This window comes from Otolemur garnettii, unplaced genomic scaffold, assembly GCF_000181295.1.
Source record: "Otolemur garnettii isolate 467f Iridium unplaced genomic scaffold, OtoGar3 scaffold00261, whole genome shotgun sequence".
Classification (NCBI taxonomy): Eukaryota; Metazoa; Chordata; class Mammalia; order Primates; family Galagidae; genus Otolemur; species Otolemur garnettii.
Window position 1 is genome coordinate 781,199 of NW_003852656.1, and position 16,205 is coordinate 797,403.

General features: G+C 47.4%; 1 protein-coding gene across 1 annotated transcript in view; it reads right to left on the reverse strand.

Annotated features, from left to right (window-relative positions):
• COL23A1 (collagen type XXIII alpha 1 chain) overlaps window positions 1-16,205 on the reverse strand; it is a 344,194-nt gene that overhangs the window by 35,520 nt on the left and 292,469 nt on the right. The window contains exons 4-5 of the mRNA XM_012813370.1: window positions 8,391-8,398; window positions 6,812-6,838 (exon numbers count right to left, since the gene is read on the reverse strand). Of these exons, the coding sequence (XP_012668824.1) occupies window positions 6,812-6,838; window positions 8,391-8,398 (35 nt within the window). The remainder of the gene's footprint in view (window positions 1-6,811; window positions 6,839-8,390; window positions 8,399-16,205) is intronic.

Below are 16,205 nucleotides of genomic sequence, written 5' to 3' on the forward strand. Positions count from 1 at the left end.
TAGGTGTGGGAGATGACCACTGGGGCCAATTTCTCTTGACATACCCTTCCTGACAAGTGTGTGTGGAGACTTGGCTTTTACACCTCCAGTGATGAGGAGGTCACTGCTTCCTGGGTAGGTTGGTGGGTTTGCAGTTTTTGAGTAAGTCTAGCACTTCCCAGGTTAGACTCTCCACCTTATACTATCTGGCTCAATCGTGTCCAGAACCTCCACATGGCCAGGAAGATGGGGCCCGGGGAAGAGGGCTTGGCTCAGTTAGGTGTGTCTGTAGATTCTTCTCTGTGGCAGAGGGAACACGTGGCAGTGAACTCCTCAACAAGGCTGGATGCTCCAGGTCACCGCTAGCTTCCCACTCTCCCCACACCCTTACCAGCTTGGACCATCCTGGGGGTATACTCTATCTGGATGTTCACCATGAAGCTCTCCATTTTCCAGCACACACTTGGATTTCTGACCTCGACTCACATCTCCCTTCCTTGGTCTGCACCCCTGACCCCCAGCAGACCAACTCTGTACTCACAGCAACCTGCGCCTTCCCAGTCCTGACTGTGGTGCACAGTGAGGCTGGAATCTGTCTGAGGTTAGATTCTCTCTGCCACTCAACCACAGGCTCCAAGGGGGTAGGGATCCATGATGTGTTTCTTGCTACTGTATCCAAAATGCCAGTGTCTCATACATAGTGAGAACACAATAAACACAATGAATACTTGTTGAATTAACTCACTGTCCTAGGAAGGACTCTGAATGCAGGTCCAATTTCCTACAGCCACTGGTGGCTGGCCTGGGAGCACTGGGAGCACTAGAAAGTGCTCCTGACCCACCAAAGGCTGCTTCCAAGCCCTGACTGACTCCAGCCCTGACTTTTGCCCTCTGGCCATAGTCTAGGAGGTCAGCCAGGAGGACACAGCTGGAAGGGGCTCCTTGATGCTCATAGGCTCCCCTTCTTGGGGACAGTAACCATCATGGCAACAGGAACTGCATAGCACTCAGGCTCTCAAAGTTCAGAGGGGTTGGGACACCCAGTCTACAGAGTCCCAGAGCCCATTCTCTGTTCACTGCACAGGTGGACATGGGGCCAGCCCCTGATTTCAGGAGAAGCTGGATGGGGCAGCTTCATACCCAAATAACTCTTTTTTTTAAGTTTTCTGACTTTGAACCCTTGAGGTTGGCTCAGTTCCCTTGGCATGTTCTTCCACACAAGGTGAAGAACAGGCTCTGCTGCCTGGGGGTGGCAGGAAGAGATTACAGACAGTAGCCACTCTGCAAACATGCCGTCATCGCAGGCAAACCAGCAAAGCCCCGGCCCAGGCCCAGTCCCCTGCTGAGTGATCTCCTGAGCTAGACATGGACAGGAAGCACTTAGACCACTGCCAGGAGGATGCAAAGAGCTGCAGAGGGCAAAGGTAGGAGCAGTAGCTCAGGCCTCCCTGACTGGGTATGGCCACCTCTGGTCCCTTGGCTGCCCCCATGGGACATGCATGGGGACACTGGAGACACAATGCTGGACTTAGATGAGGGGCCAGACTCAAGAAGCACCTGCTACGTACTGGCTCAAGGCCTGGGGGAGAAAGGCCAGTGTGGTGGTCCTTTCCTGCAGCCTGGGTGCACCTCCCTGAGGTTCAATCTGGACCCTATTATGGGATGTAGAAAGTCTACTTTCATCCCATCCCTGCTCTGCTGGAATCTAGGGGGCTGGAGGGCAGCACCGTAGGGGTCAGATGAAAATGAGATGAAGGATGTTGAAATCTCCAACATTTGGGATATTACAGATGAATCATTTAACTAATTACATTTTTACAATCAAAGCTGTTTTTGAACTACGAGAGTGCAAGAAAGCATATGAATGTGTGGTGCTCTGTGGGCCTTTTTGTTCACTTGATTAATTCCAAACAGTCCGACTGAGTTATTCATTTCAAAATTGGTCCCAGGCTGAGGCCCTGTCTACAGACCACATACGGCCTAGAGCTCATGTGGTCCCCTGGGCTTGGCTGGTGATGCTCCAAGGGCTGATGCTGGAGACGATGTATAGCCCCTGCTCCTGCAACTTCCAGAATTTGGCCAGATGGGACCTGGGCATGGTACTCTGGGGCCTAGGAGGTGACGGTGTAAGCATCTCTGCTTCTGGTCGGAGCTGGCCTATGATTTCCAACAGCTCTCATTTCTCAATTCCTGATTCAGGCTTCATCAACAAATTATTGGAACCACCTCCTGCCAGACTCCTTTCCTTTAGCCTTTGCCCTGTAGCCAGGGGGGCCTTTTATTTCCTTTTTTTCTTTTTTTCTTACAGTTTTTGGCCAGGGCCAGGTTTGGACCCGCCACCTCAGGTATATGGGGCTAGTGCCCTACTCCTTTGAGCCACAGATGCCGCCCAGGGAGGCCTTTTCAATATACAGATCTGTCCAAGTCATTCAGGGGCTTCTGTAGCCTCCAAGTTCTTCTGCTGGTGGGCAAGGGGTGCTCTTCATTCTCTGGGTCACCCAGCATCACCTTCCTTGCACACCCCTCAGAATCACCTGCCCCGCAAAACTCCATAGAACGCTTACAGACCTGTGCTTGTGCTGCATGGAATGTCTTCCCATCTTGTCCTTCTGCTGAATTCCTACTCATCCCTCAAGATACCTCAAATGTCTCTCTTCTCTAGGGCCTCCACTGGTCCCAGGCAGAGTTAGTCACCCCTTCCTGCAGGAGTTCCAAAACCCTGGGTATATTACAGCTCTACCTACTGTCCTGAAAAGATCTCTGAGTGGGATATTTTCATGATCAACTGGGGGCCAGGATGAGTGGGTGACAGGTGGTGAGGCCTAGAAAGGAATGAGAATAAGCAGCTTGGGGACACATCAGTGGGGACTTACACACAATTGCTGAGTGGGGCATGTGGTTCCAAGGGCCTTACAGACCTTATCTCCTTCCCTTGAATACTATGTGCATGAGATAGAGCCTCCAGCTGTTTTGTACATGGGGAACAGGAGATATTCAGAGGCCAAACAGTTTGCCTCAATTAGCACAGGCCTTTGGAACTGGCACCACCCACACGTGGGAGGATTGATGTAATACCAGAAGTCAGCCAGGTACAGTGGCATACAGAGAGGAATGGCAGGGCCCTGGGGAGTCCTCAGGGGTGTAGTCCACCCCACATGCTTGCCATTGCAAGGTCTGGCCACTCTGTGCTTCAGCTTCTCCATTTGCAAAATAGGCATGGACCACAAGGCACAAGGGTGGGACATGCTTTGAGATTGCGAAGTGCTACACCCATCTGGTTCCTGAGGTTTTCATCTGAACCAAGCTCACACTTTGTAAATGGGATGGGCTGGCAGAGCTGTGCTCACGCTGGTCCTGGGCAGCAGTCCCTCTGGCTATGCCCTGTTTCCTTCAGCTACAACTAGATAGGCACAGCACCTGGCCAGTGAAAGGGATCTGGATGTACTCTACGCCAGGGGTGTTTCTCTTCCTGATTCTAATGCTGGCAATGACACAGAGGTACAAATGAGGAATGGGAGAGAATGTGAAATGGAGAAATGGACTTCTTTCTTTTTTTTTTGAGACAGAGCCTCAAGCTGTCCCCCTGGGTAGAGTGCCATGGCATCACACTCACAGCAACCTCCAACTCCTGGGCTCAAGCGAATCTCCTGCCTCAGCCTCCCAAGCAGCTGGGACTACAGGCTCCCGCCACAACGCCTGGCCATTTTTTGGTGGCTGGTGCCTTAGCCGCTTGAGCCATAGGCGCCGAGCCCAAATTTCTTTAATAATACCAAGCTTTCTATTTATGAGATGACAAAGTCACCTTATCAACATAAATGCTAACTACTACCCCAAAATGTGAGTGCCATGTCCAAGGTTCTTTTATAGGTCCAAACTTTGATCACAATGTTCAGAGCTCACAATTATTCATGTGGTATTGATTCCATGATGTCTGCAGTCCCTGGACACATTGGAATCTGAAAACGCTTGTTTGGTGATTTCCTCTTTAAACTTTATGCTTACAATTCTAAACTCTACCAGCAGGTGGCAGTTAGTATGACACAAACTTCCCTATTTTTTTTTTTTGAGACAGAGCCTCAAGCTGCCCCCCTGGGTAGAGTGTTGTGGCATCTCAGGTCACAGCAACCTCCAACTCCTGGGCTCAAGTGAGTCTCCTGCCTCTGCCTCCCAAGTAGCTGGGACCACACAACGCCTGGCCATTTTTTGGTTGCAGCCATCATTGTTGTTTGGCGGGCCCAGGCTGGATTTGAACCCGCCACCTTAGGTGTATGTGGCTAGCACCTTAGCTGCTTGAGCCACAGGCACTGAGCCACAAACTTCCCTATTAAACTACTGGTAATTTAATCTCTAAGACTATACTTTTAATTAAAATATACCATAAATTAAAACAATATACATATATAGACACATATTTTAAAACTTACATTGGCATAGATTTAAAGGTATTATAGTACCCAGACTTGGCCAGAGTTTGGAGGGACATGCAATATGCATTCACTGTTGGTGGGAATGTAAATTAGTACAGCTTCCTGGAGGGCAATTTGGCAACAGACATCAAACCCTGAAACATGTGCAAAGCCCGTGGTGCAGCAGTGCAACTTCTAGATATTTATTTTAAGGAGATAATCATGGAAATAAGCCTACACTTCTTCCCAGGATGTTGACTATAAGGGTGAAAAATTGTCAATATAAATAATATAACTTGGAGACTAGTTAGATAAATTACATATATGATCAAATTCTATGTAGTTATTACATTCTACAAGAGTTTTTAACAATGTGTAAAAATCTCACAATACAGTAAAGTGAAAAAATAGGCTATAAAAATTGTGTCTAATGTAATCCCATGTTTATAACAATAAGTATATAACAAATTTGCATATCAGAATGCTAGAACAGTGACCAAAATATGAAGAAGTCTTGTCTGTCGAGGGTAGCATTATGGATTTCTTCTTCGTTGTGCTTTTCTGTATTGTCTGAATGTTTTACTCGAAACATGCTTTTGTTGTCTTCAGAAGAGTTCTATTCAGGAATGCTTGGGAGTAGAAAGGACTGGGGGCATGGACAAGGTGACTGTAACCTAATTCCTTCCTAGAAAGCTCCCGGCTCTGACCACCCCCTGCCCCAGCCCACACAGAGCCCTTCCCAGGCTCAGATTGAGGGGGCTGAACTTCCCATGTACAGTTTAATGGATTCCCTGTAGTCCTGTAAGACCCTGCAAGAGCAACACAGGTTTGTCCTAACTTGATGTATCACAGCTGTTCTCAGCCCAGGGGCTGTTCTGAAGCTGCACGGTGGGTGGGTGACAAAGGTGAAAATCAGCTCTGGCTACGTAATGCCACATCTGGCTTGTCACCCACCATCCCTACCCCCTGCCCTGTACTGGGAGGGAGAAGGTGGCCGAGAACAAGCCCTTTACCTGGAGAAATGACCCCTGGGTCACCAAGGACACAGAAATGGAGGAAGAGGGGAGAAAACTTCTCACCCAGTTACCACCCACTGTCCTCTGGACCAGGAAAAATACAGAAAGGAGTAACCTGCGGGTAAATATTAACAATGAGGCCATGCCAGGAGTGGTTCTGTTAGAAAGTCCCCAGTCCTTCCGAGTTGGTAAAACCAGCAGTCCTGAGGCTGAACTATTCCAATGAAGGCTAGTGGCTCCCCAACCAGCCAGGATATTGATGCCCAGAGCTTGGGGCTGCTCTGTCCAGGAATTGGGACCCTGAGTCCTGGCTCATCAGGACATAGAACTGGGGATGCTGTAGGGCCCTGTCCCAGTATGCTCCTGGGGATGAAGGTGGCCATGGCTGCATTTCACACTTCATTTCTATGTCTCAACAGGGCCGATGCTTCCCAGGCTGCCATTGCTGGGGGAGCTGCACAAGATATGTGTCCCCCAAACCTGGAGGGCTGGGCTCAGGCATGTTCTGTGCTTTCTGTGCAGCTGTCGCTTCCTCAGCCTCCTTTAATTCTAATTCCGATGCTGTGGGGGAGGCCTTCAACATCCCATTCACAGAGCAGAAAAGTGAAGCTCAGAGAGGGTGAGTGCCTTCTCCAGGGCCACCTGGCCAGGAGGCAGCCGAGTGCTCAGGGCTGGACTCCTCTCCTCAGCCTCCCATGAGGGCACCTCCTACAGGTCTGGGGCCCAGCCCCTCCACCTCAGCCTCCCTAACCCTGAGCAGACCTGGTCATTGAAAGGCCCCTAACCCAGCCAGCATTTCCCTCCCTGCAGTGTCCTGCCATGGAGGAATGGGACAAACCCACCCCCTCACGCGCCAAACTCTCCTTCCTCTGGGCTCACCCTGCTCTTTCTGATGTCATCCAGGATTTCCAAATGCTTCCAGCATTGCCCTCAACCTCCCCACAGGTCTTGCCAGTGGCACAGCCGCATCTTGTTTTGGCGTGGATGTGATGCTCACGCGTCCTGGGCTGGGGACATCCACACCAAGTGGATGAGCTAATTTTTGGTTAAATTGGCAAAGATCTGTGAAGAGATGACACTACAAAGGCCAGTCTCCTGTTCCTGAGTGGTGACATGACATGGCAGCTGGGATAGGAGCCCCTGCCCTGCCTGCCCAGCAGGCCCCCTACGGTCACGGCTGACCCTCTCACCCCTGTCAGGAAGTGGCAGTGTTGGTTTTTGGGCTCTTTGCTCTGTCTCAAGGGCAGCCCTAGAGGCCTGGGCAGCCTTGTCTTCAGGGAGCTCATGATAATCCTGCCATAGAAAGGCCACAGCTATGAGGACAGAAGAGGTAGGAGCACAGAGAGAATGGAAAAGAATATTGGCTTCAGACGAAAGGACAGATAGAGCAAAATATAAATGACAAATTACCGGGTAGCCATCTCGTCCTGATTGCCCCTGTGGTAATTAATACGTCATTAATAATCAGACTTTCGGCAGAAAACCATATGGCAACACTTAGAACTCAACCAGGGCCCCGGATAACCCCCACGTTCTGTGTGGTTTGCAGCAGAGGTTACTGGCTGGGAACTCACTCTTTAGCAGGAGAACACAAGGCTTTGGTGGGTCCAGGGGACACAGCCCCCTTTTCCTGTCTTAGAGGGACAAGCTGCTGGGGTTTCCAGGCACATACCCATGCCGTCCTCCCACTGTCACCGGGGCACAGGCGAACACTACCTGGGGAAGTAGGTCTGCAGGGCGGAGGGTCAGACCAAGAAACGAGATATTCCTTAAATGGGGCCTGCACAGGGCCCTAGACAAGATCCTTGTTCCCTCCTAGTTGTCACTGGTACGTGATGAACAGAGAAAGAAGCTGGAGCTAAGGGGACATTTCTTGCTACTGGATGTTTCTGGATCCCCTAACATGGACCCTGCTTAGGCTGAAGATTGAGAACGTCTGTGTTTGTTTAATATCTTTAAAGTACCTTTTTTCCCCATAGATAAGTTAAAAAAAATACATTCTGCAGCCCTCTGTGTTACATACTTTAGCAAGTTCACACAAGCTAGCCTCCCAGGGACTGCCAGGGATAGCTTGGCAGAGAAACATTGCTGGGGCCAATAAATTGCACATTTCTGTTGGATTGCCTTTCGGCTCAGTGTGGGGCTACATGCACCAAGCAGCCCAGATTCCGGAAGGTACTGATCAGGAAATGAATCATGGTAAGTGGAAGTCAAAAATAAAATGGCTCATCGGAAAGGAATTCCTTGAGAGGTTGATTTTGGCTCAGGCCAACTGTCAATGTGCTTCTTGAATGGATTCATTGGGATTTACTGGGCTCTGAAAAACTGCCAAGGTGAATCAAAGGCAGACACTTCCCGTGCCCTGGGGAACGAATGGGATTTCCAGGGTCACTTGAAATCTTCCTGCAATCAAAATGCTGCCTCTGGCCAGCCAAGGGAAGTTCAGGGGAGCTGCCCAGGGCTTCCCCTCACACCTTTTGAAAGCGAATGCATGGAAGTTTTCCCTCTGTGCCATCCCAAACCCCTCACCAGCCAGGTAAACTCAGAAGGTCTCAGCTGTCTAATCCATATTCTGGCAAAGAAGAAAAAGGGACCTTCAGGGTCCCAACTTATTCCTTACTCTAAAGTCCTTTTTGCCAACATACACGAGACAAAACCCCTTAAAAATATCAATTGCCACAGAGCATTTCAAACCACAGCATGGTGCCGGCATCTCTGCCCACCAAGTTGAGCCAAAGCTTTGGTGAGGCGCAGCCAGCTCTGTTGGAAGGAAAATGGTCACAGAATGTTTCAGGGCAAGTCAGGCCTGTGGAAATCAGTGCTTGATTCATCTACAAATTGAAAAATATTAATAATATGGCCTCTGTCTAGGACTGATTTTTTAAAGGACACATCCTTCTAACCAAAAATTATTTTCACAGAAGTGCTACAGAGAAAATACCAAATGTCTTATCTTTCAGGAGCAGAGAGGATAGTCCAGGACACTTACTGGAGGACCTGCAAAACACAAGCAGAGAAGTCACAGTCAGCATCGAAGGGACAGTGGGTCACCTCACCTGTCTTCACCAGCTCTTGGCCACCTCTCTTTATAAGCCTTTGATGCCCTCATGGCTATCTCCTGACACAGCCTTGCAAATAAGTGTCAGCCCCAAAGCCAAGGGCAGAGAAGCAGGAGCTCCTTTGCCCTTGGAGGGGCCAAGGGTCATGGGGGTAGCAATGACAATTCTCACATGTATTGGCTTATGCACCCATTTTACCAGGGTGTGCAGTGCTCACCCATTTTGGGTTCTGGCAACTCAGATAAGAATCAGACCTCATCTTATTTGAAGAACAAGTTCTGGTGCTCACCAGGGGTTGGTCCATTTCCACAGAGGGGGAGAGACTTAGGGGATCAAACATTTTGGGCAGAGGGAAGAATGTAAGTAAGGGCATGCAGACATGTGTGGCCGAGCAGACAGGGGGGGCCCGAGGTCCAGCCTGGGGTTAGGTGTGCATGGGAAATGGAAGGGGAGAGTCTGGAGGCACCAGTGGAGCTGCCGCTGAGACTGTTCCACCAGACGAGGGTTCTTGGAGAACACTTACAAGAACCCCACAGGGGCTTCACCTTGCAGTTTGCAAAGTATGTCGCACACCCATTTATTGCATTTGACCTTCCCAACAATCTTTTGTAAGAGGTATGATGAACATCTCCATTCAACAGCTAACAACACAGAGGTGCCAAGAGAAGTGATTTGTCCACGGCCACATCATTGGTTAGGGGTGGAGCTCACCCTGGAAGGAGTTCTCCCAACTCTCCCACCCAGTGAACTTAACCTAAGCCATGTCACTGTCAACCAGTAACTGCTGTGGCTCATTAGACCCCAAACCTCTCTCTGGAGGATGAGGCCAGCACTTAGAGGCAGCACTCAGCAGGCAGGGTATTTATGGATTGCCAGCTGGGACCTGGGGGCAGGTAAGGGAAACTAGTAGCGAGTACAAGTGGCAAGATCCCTGACTCATGGAACCTCTATTAAGCAGATAGATACAGAAGAAAACAATCACATGGGGGAAGAAGCACGGGGGAAGAAGTCCCTCCAAGCACATTTTGAGGGACTTAACCCAGGCTGGGCTGACACAGGAAGAGAGGACAGGCCAAGTCTGGCAGGGGAGAGAGAACTAATTATCTGGGGTGGAATGCTGGAGATGAAAAGCTCAGGACATGCCAAAATCAAGGGCTCTTGAGCAGCTAGGAGATGTATGGCAAAAGGGAGGGCCAGCCAGGCACAGGGCCTTGTCTCACTTTATGGTCTGCAGGGCTTGCCTGGTCCTCAGGACCGTGGAAGGGCAAGAGAGGACTCAGAGAATGCACTGTAGGTGTCCCCATGCAGGTGCTGGTGTCCTGGGTGGGGGTGATGGTGTGCCCTGGGTGGGGATATGGGAGAGTCAGGAGCGGCTGGTCAGAGAGAAGAGACGGGGCTTGCTGGCAATCTAATGGTGGGTGAGTGGCCTATGGGAGATGACAAGGATTTTTGGCTTAAAACACTGATGTACTCATACCCAGGAATGGTGACATGGGAGGACAGTGATTTCTCTACTACATTAGTCTAGGGCACAGAGCAGGGTGTTGGCAACTTGGAGACCCTACACAGCTGACTCCTCAATTTTAGCCAAGGACTTTGATCTCTATTTTCTAAAGAAAACAAATGCCATCTGACAGACTCACCACCACCTCTCCAATGCTAGTCATATGCCCCTACCCTTGTGCCCACACCCATCCTTCTCTGTGTGAGCCTCTGGTTAACTCAGAGGAATTGACCCACTTCCAATTAAGCCTGCCTCCCTGGACCTTTGCTGGAGCCCAGCACTGCCCTCCATTCCCTCTGTTCATCATGGTGAAGCTCTCTCTCACGGGATCCTTCCCAATAGCTCTGAAATGTGCTCTATTTGCCCTGATGACAAAGCCGTCCCTTGGTCCCATACCCCCTTGTGATATCGTCCTGTTTCTGCTCTCTCCCTCACAGCCAGAAAGAGGTGTCTTCTCTCCCTGTCCCTGACCCCTCATCTCCCACAGTGCCTCTGATTTGAACCCCATCCCTGTCTCTCCACCCAGACAGCTCCCACCAAGGTCTCCATGAGCTGCCTCCAGGCAAGAAACCAAACTTCTCATTTTCTTTGCCCTCCTGGCAGTGTTCTTGCTGCTGACTAGGCCCTCCTTTCTGAAGTGCTGTCTTCCTTTGGCCTCCTCACAACATACCACATTCCTCTCACCTGCCTGGTCTTTCTTTTTTCTAGTGGACTCAGTCTCCCCAGCCAGCCTTTGCAGGCAGAGGTTCCTCAAGACTCGCGTCTGGGCTCTCTTCTGTTCAATTTTCTTCTTGTCCATCCGTGCTCTGCTCCTGTCTTCCTGAAGGACTTCATCCCCACTCAGAGCTGCTCCATGCAGAAGAGTTCCTTCCCTCTGGCTCTCTCTAGGCCAGGTTGTGCCTTGGAGCCCCAGGCTTCCTCTCCCAGCTGCCTCCTCAGCAGTCCCTTGAAATAATTCTAATACTCCAATGAAGTCCGCAGATGCACGTATGATCTTCTGTCCACAAACTTGCTCTTCTCCCCTAGGTTCTTGTCTCTGCAAATGATTTCACCTTCCATCCAGCTGTGTGAATCGGAAAATAGGGAGCCATCCTCGACATACTGACACTCCTCTCCTCCCCCATCTATTAGTGCATCCATCTCACTTCTTGCTCTGAAATCCCCCCATTTCTCCCTCTCCAATACCACAGCCATAGTCTGTGTTAGTGCCATCTCTAGGCTGCTTCAACGACTTCCTGACTTGCCTGTCCCCTCTTTACTACCTCACAGATACTCTTTGAGCACTTGCCCTACGCCAGACACTGTTCTAGGCACTTGGAGTACATCAGTGAAAATAACAAAGATCCCTGTCTTGACAGAGGCTACCTTCTAGAGAGAGAGACAGAAGAGATACAGTAAGTGTAACAAATCAGCAAGTCACCTGGCAATGACTAGAGTCACAGGCAGAGTAGAGGAGCTGTTAGTGCTGGACTGGCATGTTCAATAGGGCAGTCAGGGTAGATGCCACTGACATGACATTTGAACAAAGTCTCAAAAGAAGTGTGGGGCTTGGCTGTGCAGATTTCTGGGACAACTACTGCCAGGCAGAGGGAAACACCCGGGGTAAAGACCCTGGGATGGAAGGGTGCTGGTGTGTAAAGGACAGTAACAGGCCAGAGAAATGCGGGAGGTGGCTTTAGAAAGGTAATGGTGGGGCCTTGTTGGCCATTCGTTTCTTTTTTTTTTTTTTTGAGACAGAGTCTCACTATGTCGCCCTTGGTAGAGTACTGAGGTGTCATAGCTAACAGCAACCTCAAACTCTTGGGCTTAAGCGGTTCTCTTGCCTCAGTCTCCCAAGTAGCTGGGACTACAGGAGCCCACCACAATGACTGGCTATTTTTCTGTTGCAGTTGTCATTACTGCTTAGCTGGGCTGGGCCAGGTTCGAACCTGCCAGCCTCAATATATATGGCCAGCGCTGTAAACACTGTGCTATGGGTGCTGAGCCTCATTGGCCATTCTTGTCACTCTATCTTTTCTTTGAGATGGGAGCCCTTGTAGGGATTTGGGCTGAGAGAGGACATGACCTGGCTCAGGTTTCAAAGGTCCTGCTGTGGGGGCAGTGATGCCTGCCGGTGATAGTGGCTCAGAGCGGGTGGTCAAGGGTGATGGGAATAGTTGGATTCTGGGTTGATTCTGATGGTAGAGCCAAGATGATTTCCTTCTGACAGCATGTGGGATTGAGAGGTGTGGGTTTCTGAGAAGGTCTGTCACAAAGGGGAGCAAAGGAACAGGGCAGTTGCTTTGGGTGGCATAGGGTGAGTGTTTCTGTGAGAGGAGAGGTGCTGGAGCACATTTGCAGAATGGAGTCTTCTCACAGGGAGGGGAGATAGAGCCACCAGAGAAGGAGATTCCTGGAGCAGCATTCCTGGGGAGCAGATAGGGGCTGGACCCTATCTCTAAGAAAAAAAAAGAAAAGGAAAAAAATTAATCACACATGATGGTATGCACCTGTAGTCCAAGGTACTACAGGTGCCTACCATCATGCCTGGCTAATTTCTTCAACAAGGATCACTTGAACTCCAGAGTTTGAGGCTACAGTGAACTATGAGTCATCACTGCACTCCAGACTGGGTAACAGAGTGAGATCTGTCTCTAAAAATAAACAAACAAATAAATAAATAAATTAAAAGTAATTATAAAGATGTATTTCTGGGATCGCAGTATTATTCCATTAACCTATATGTCTGTCCTTATGCCAGTACCACACTACCTCGATTATTGTAATCTTATATTAAGTGTTTTTTTTTGAGACAGAGCCTCAAGCTGTCCCCCTAGGTAGAGTACCGTGGCATCACAGCTCACAACAACCTCCATCTCCTGGGCTCAAGCAAATCTCCTGCCTCAGCCTCCCAAGTAGCTGAAACCACAGGCACCTGCCACAATGCATGGCTCTTTTTTGGTTGCAGCTATCATTGTTGTTTGGCGGCCCAGGCTGTATTTGAACCCGCCGCCTTAGGTGTATGTGGCTGGTGCCTTAGCCACTTGAGCTACAGGTGCTGAGCCAATATTAACATTACAAAGTGTGAGTCCTTTGCTTTTCTTTTTCAAGTGTTTTGGCTATGCTGGATTGCTTGCATTTCCATATGCATTTTAGGATGAATTTGTCAATTTCTGAAGAAAACCCACCTTGAATTTTGGTATGGATTGCACTGTATGTGTAGATCAATTTGTGGAGTACCGTCATCTCATGTTAAGCCTTACAATCCAGGAACATGGGATGTTTCCCAGTATTTAGGTATTCTTTAATTTCATTTAATAATGTTTTATAGATTTCATTGTATAAAGTTTTGCACTTCTTTTGTTAAATTAATTCCTAAGTATTTTATTTTTCTTCATGTCTTTGTAAATGGAACTGTTTTCTTCATTGCTAACATATAGGCATACAATTGATTTTTGTATATTGATCTTGTATCATGCAACCTTGCTGAATGTATTTATTATCACTAACAATTCTTTGTGTGGGTTATTTTGGATTTTCTATATTATGCCATTTGCAGATAGAGATAGTTTTACTTCTTCTTTTCCCATCGTAATGCCTTTTATGTCACTTTCTTACCTACCTGCCCTGGCTAGAAACTTTCATACAATATTGAATAGAAGTAGCAACCCTTGTCTGGTTCCTGATCTCAGGGGGAAATCATTCAGTCTTTCACCATTAAATATGATATTAGCTGTTGGTTTTTCATAGGGGTCCTTTATCAAGTTAAGAAAGTTTCCTTTTGGGTGGCACCTGTGGCTCAGTGAGTAGGGTACGCCCAGCCAAACTGCAACAAAAAATAGCTGGGCATTGTGGTGGGCACCTGTAGTCCCAGCTATTTGGGAGGCTGAGGCAAGAGAATTGTCTAAGCCCAAGAGCTGGAGGTTGCTGTGAGCTGTGACGCCACAGCACTCTACCGAGGGCGACAAAGTGAAACTGTCTCTAAAAACAAAACAAAAACAAACAAAAAGCAAAAACAAGAAAGTTTCCTTTTATTTGTAATTTGTTCAGTAAAGTTTTTTAAATTCTGAAAAGCTGTGGATTTGGTCAAATGGCTTTATTGAGATGCTCATATGGTTTAATCCTTTCATTTAATAATATGATGTATTATAGGCTCAGTGCCCATAAGACAGTGGTTAGGGCACCAGCTACATAAACTGAGGCTAGAGGGTTTGGGTTCGAACCCAGCCTGGGCCTGCTAAACAATGACAACTGTAACAAAAAAAAAAAAAATAGCTGGGCATTGTGGCAGGTGCCTGTAATCCCAGCTACTTGGGAGGCTGAGGCAAGAAAATCACTTAAGCACAAGAGTGTGAGGTTGCTGTGAGCTATGACACCACAGCACTCTACCAAGGGTGACACAGTGAGACTCTGTGTCAAAAAAAAAATAATGTATTATATTGATTTTGGGTGTTAAACCAACCTTGCATTTCTAGGATAAATCTCTCTTGGTGTATAATCTTTTGATATATTGCTAGATTCATTTGCTCGTGTTGTTGAAGATTTTTCTGTTTGTATTCATAAGAGATATTGGTCTGTAGTTTAGTTCCTTGTGATGTCTTTGTCTAGTTTTGACATCAGAATAAATCTGGCCTCAGGATGAGTTGGGAAGTGTCCCTTCCACTTCTATCTTTTGTACGAGTTTGTGAAGTATTGTTATGAATTCTTCATTGAGTGTTTGTTAGAAGCCATCTGATTCTGGGTTTTTCTTTGTAAGAAGTTTTTTGTTCATTGATTCAATCTCTCTACTTGTTATAGGTCTACTCAAATTTTCTATTTCTTCTTGAGTTAGTTTTATTTTAATATATTTAATTTTAAAAAATTTTAGCAGTTTGTGCAGATGCCAGTGTAGATGAGAAGGGAACACTTTTACACTGCTGGTGGGACTGCAAACTAATACAACCTTTTTGGAAGGAAGTATGGAGAACCCTCAAAGAACTCAAGGTAGACCTCCCATTTGATCCTGCAATCCCATTACTGGCCATCTACCCAGAAGGAAAAAAATCCTTTTATCATAAGGACACTTGCACTAGACTGTTTATCGCAGCTCAATTTACAATTGCCAAAATGTGGAAACAGCCTAAATAACCACCAACCCAGGTACGGATTAACAAGCTATGGTATATGTATACCATGGAATACTATTCAGCCATTACAAAAAATGGAGACTTCACAGCCTTTGTATTAACCTGGATGGAAGTAGAACATATAATTCTTAGTAAAGCATCACAAGAATGGAGAAGCATGAATCCTATGTACTCAATTTTGATATGAGGACAATTAATGACAGTTAATGACATGGTGGGGGTGGAGGAAGGGGAAAGCAGAGAGAGAAAGAAGGAGGGAGAGGTGGGGGAAAGGAAGAGAATAGAGAGAGAGGGAGGAGGGTGGGGTCTTGGTGTGTGCCACACCTTTTAGGGGTAAGACACGATTGTAAGAGGGACTTTACCTAACAAATGCAATCAGTGTAACCTGGTTTCTTGTACCCTCAATGAATCCCCACCAATTTTTTAAAAAAGGAAAACTGAAAAAAAATTTAGCAGTTTGTGTGTTTCTGGAAATTTGCCCATTTCACCTAGGTTATCTAATTTGTTGGCATACAATTGTTCATAATATTCCTTTTTAATTCTCTTCCATTTTTGTAAGGTTGCTAATGATGTCCCTTCTTATTCTGGATTTTAGTAACTTGAGACTTTACTCTTTTTTCCTTGGTCAGTTTACTTAAATGTTTGTCAATTTTGTTGATCTTTTCAAAGAATAAACTTTTGGTTGGTTTCGGTTGATTTTCTCTGTTTTCTCCCCTAATTTCTTATTTATTTATTTATTTATTGAGACAGAGTCTCAAGCAGTCGCCCTGGGTTGAGTGCCACGGCGTCACAGCTCACAGCAACCTCAAACTCTTGGGCTTAAGCGATTGTCTTGCCTCAGCCTCCCAAGTAGCTGGGAATACAGGCATCTGCCACAACACTCGGAAATTTCTTTTGTTGTTGTTGTTGCAGTTATCATTGCTGTTTTAGCTGGCCTGGGTCATATTTGAACCCGCCAGCCTTGGTGTATGTGGCTAGCACCATAACCACTGTACTACGGGCACCAACCCCAGACACAGTGTTTTAACCTGAGTCTGATTGGCTCCAAAACTTGTGTTCTCAGGTTGCTATTATTAGGTAAAGTTCCCCTCTAATTTATATTCATTTCTTTCTTTTTTTTTTTCTTTTTTTTTTTT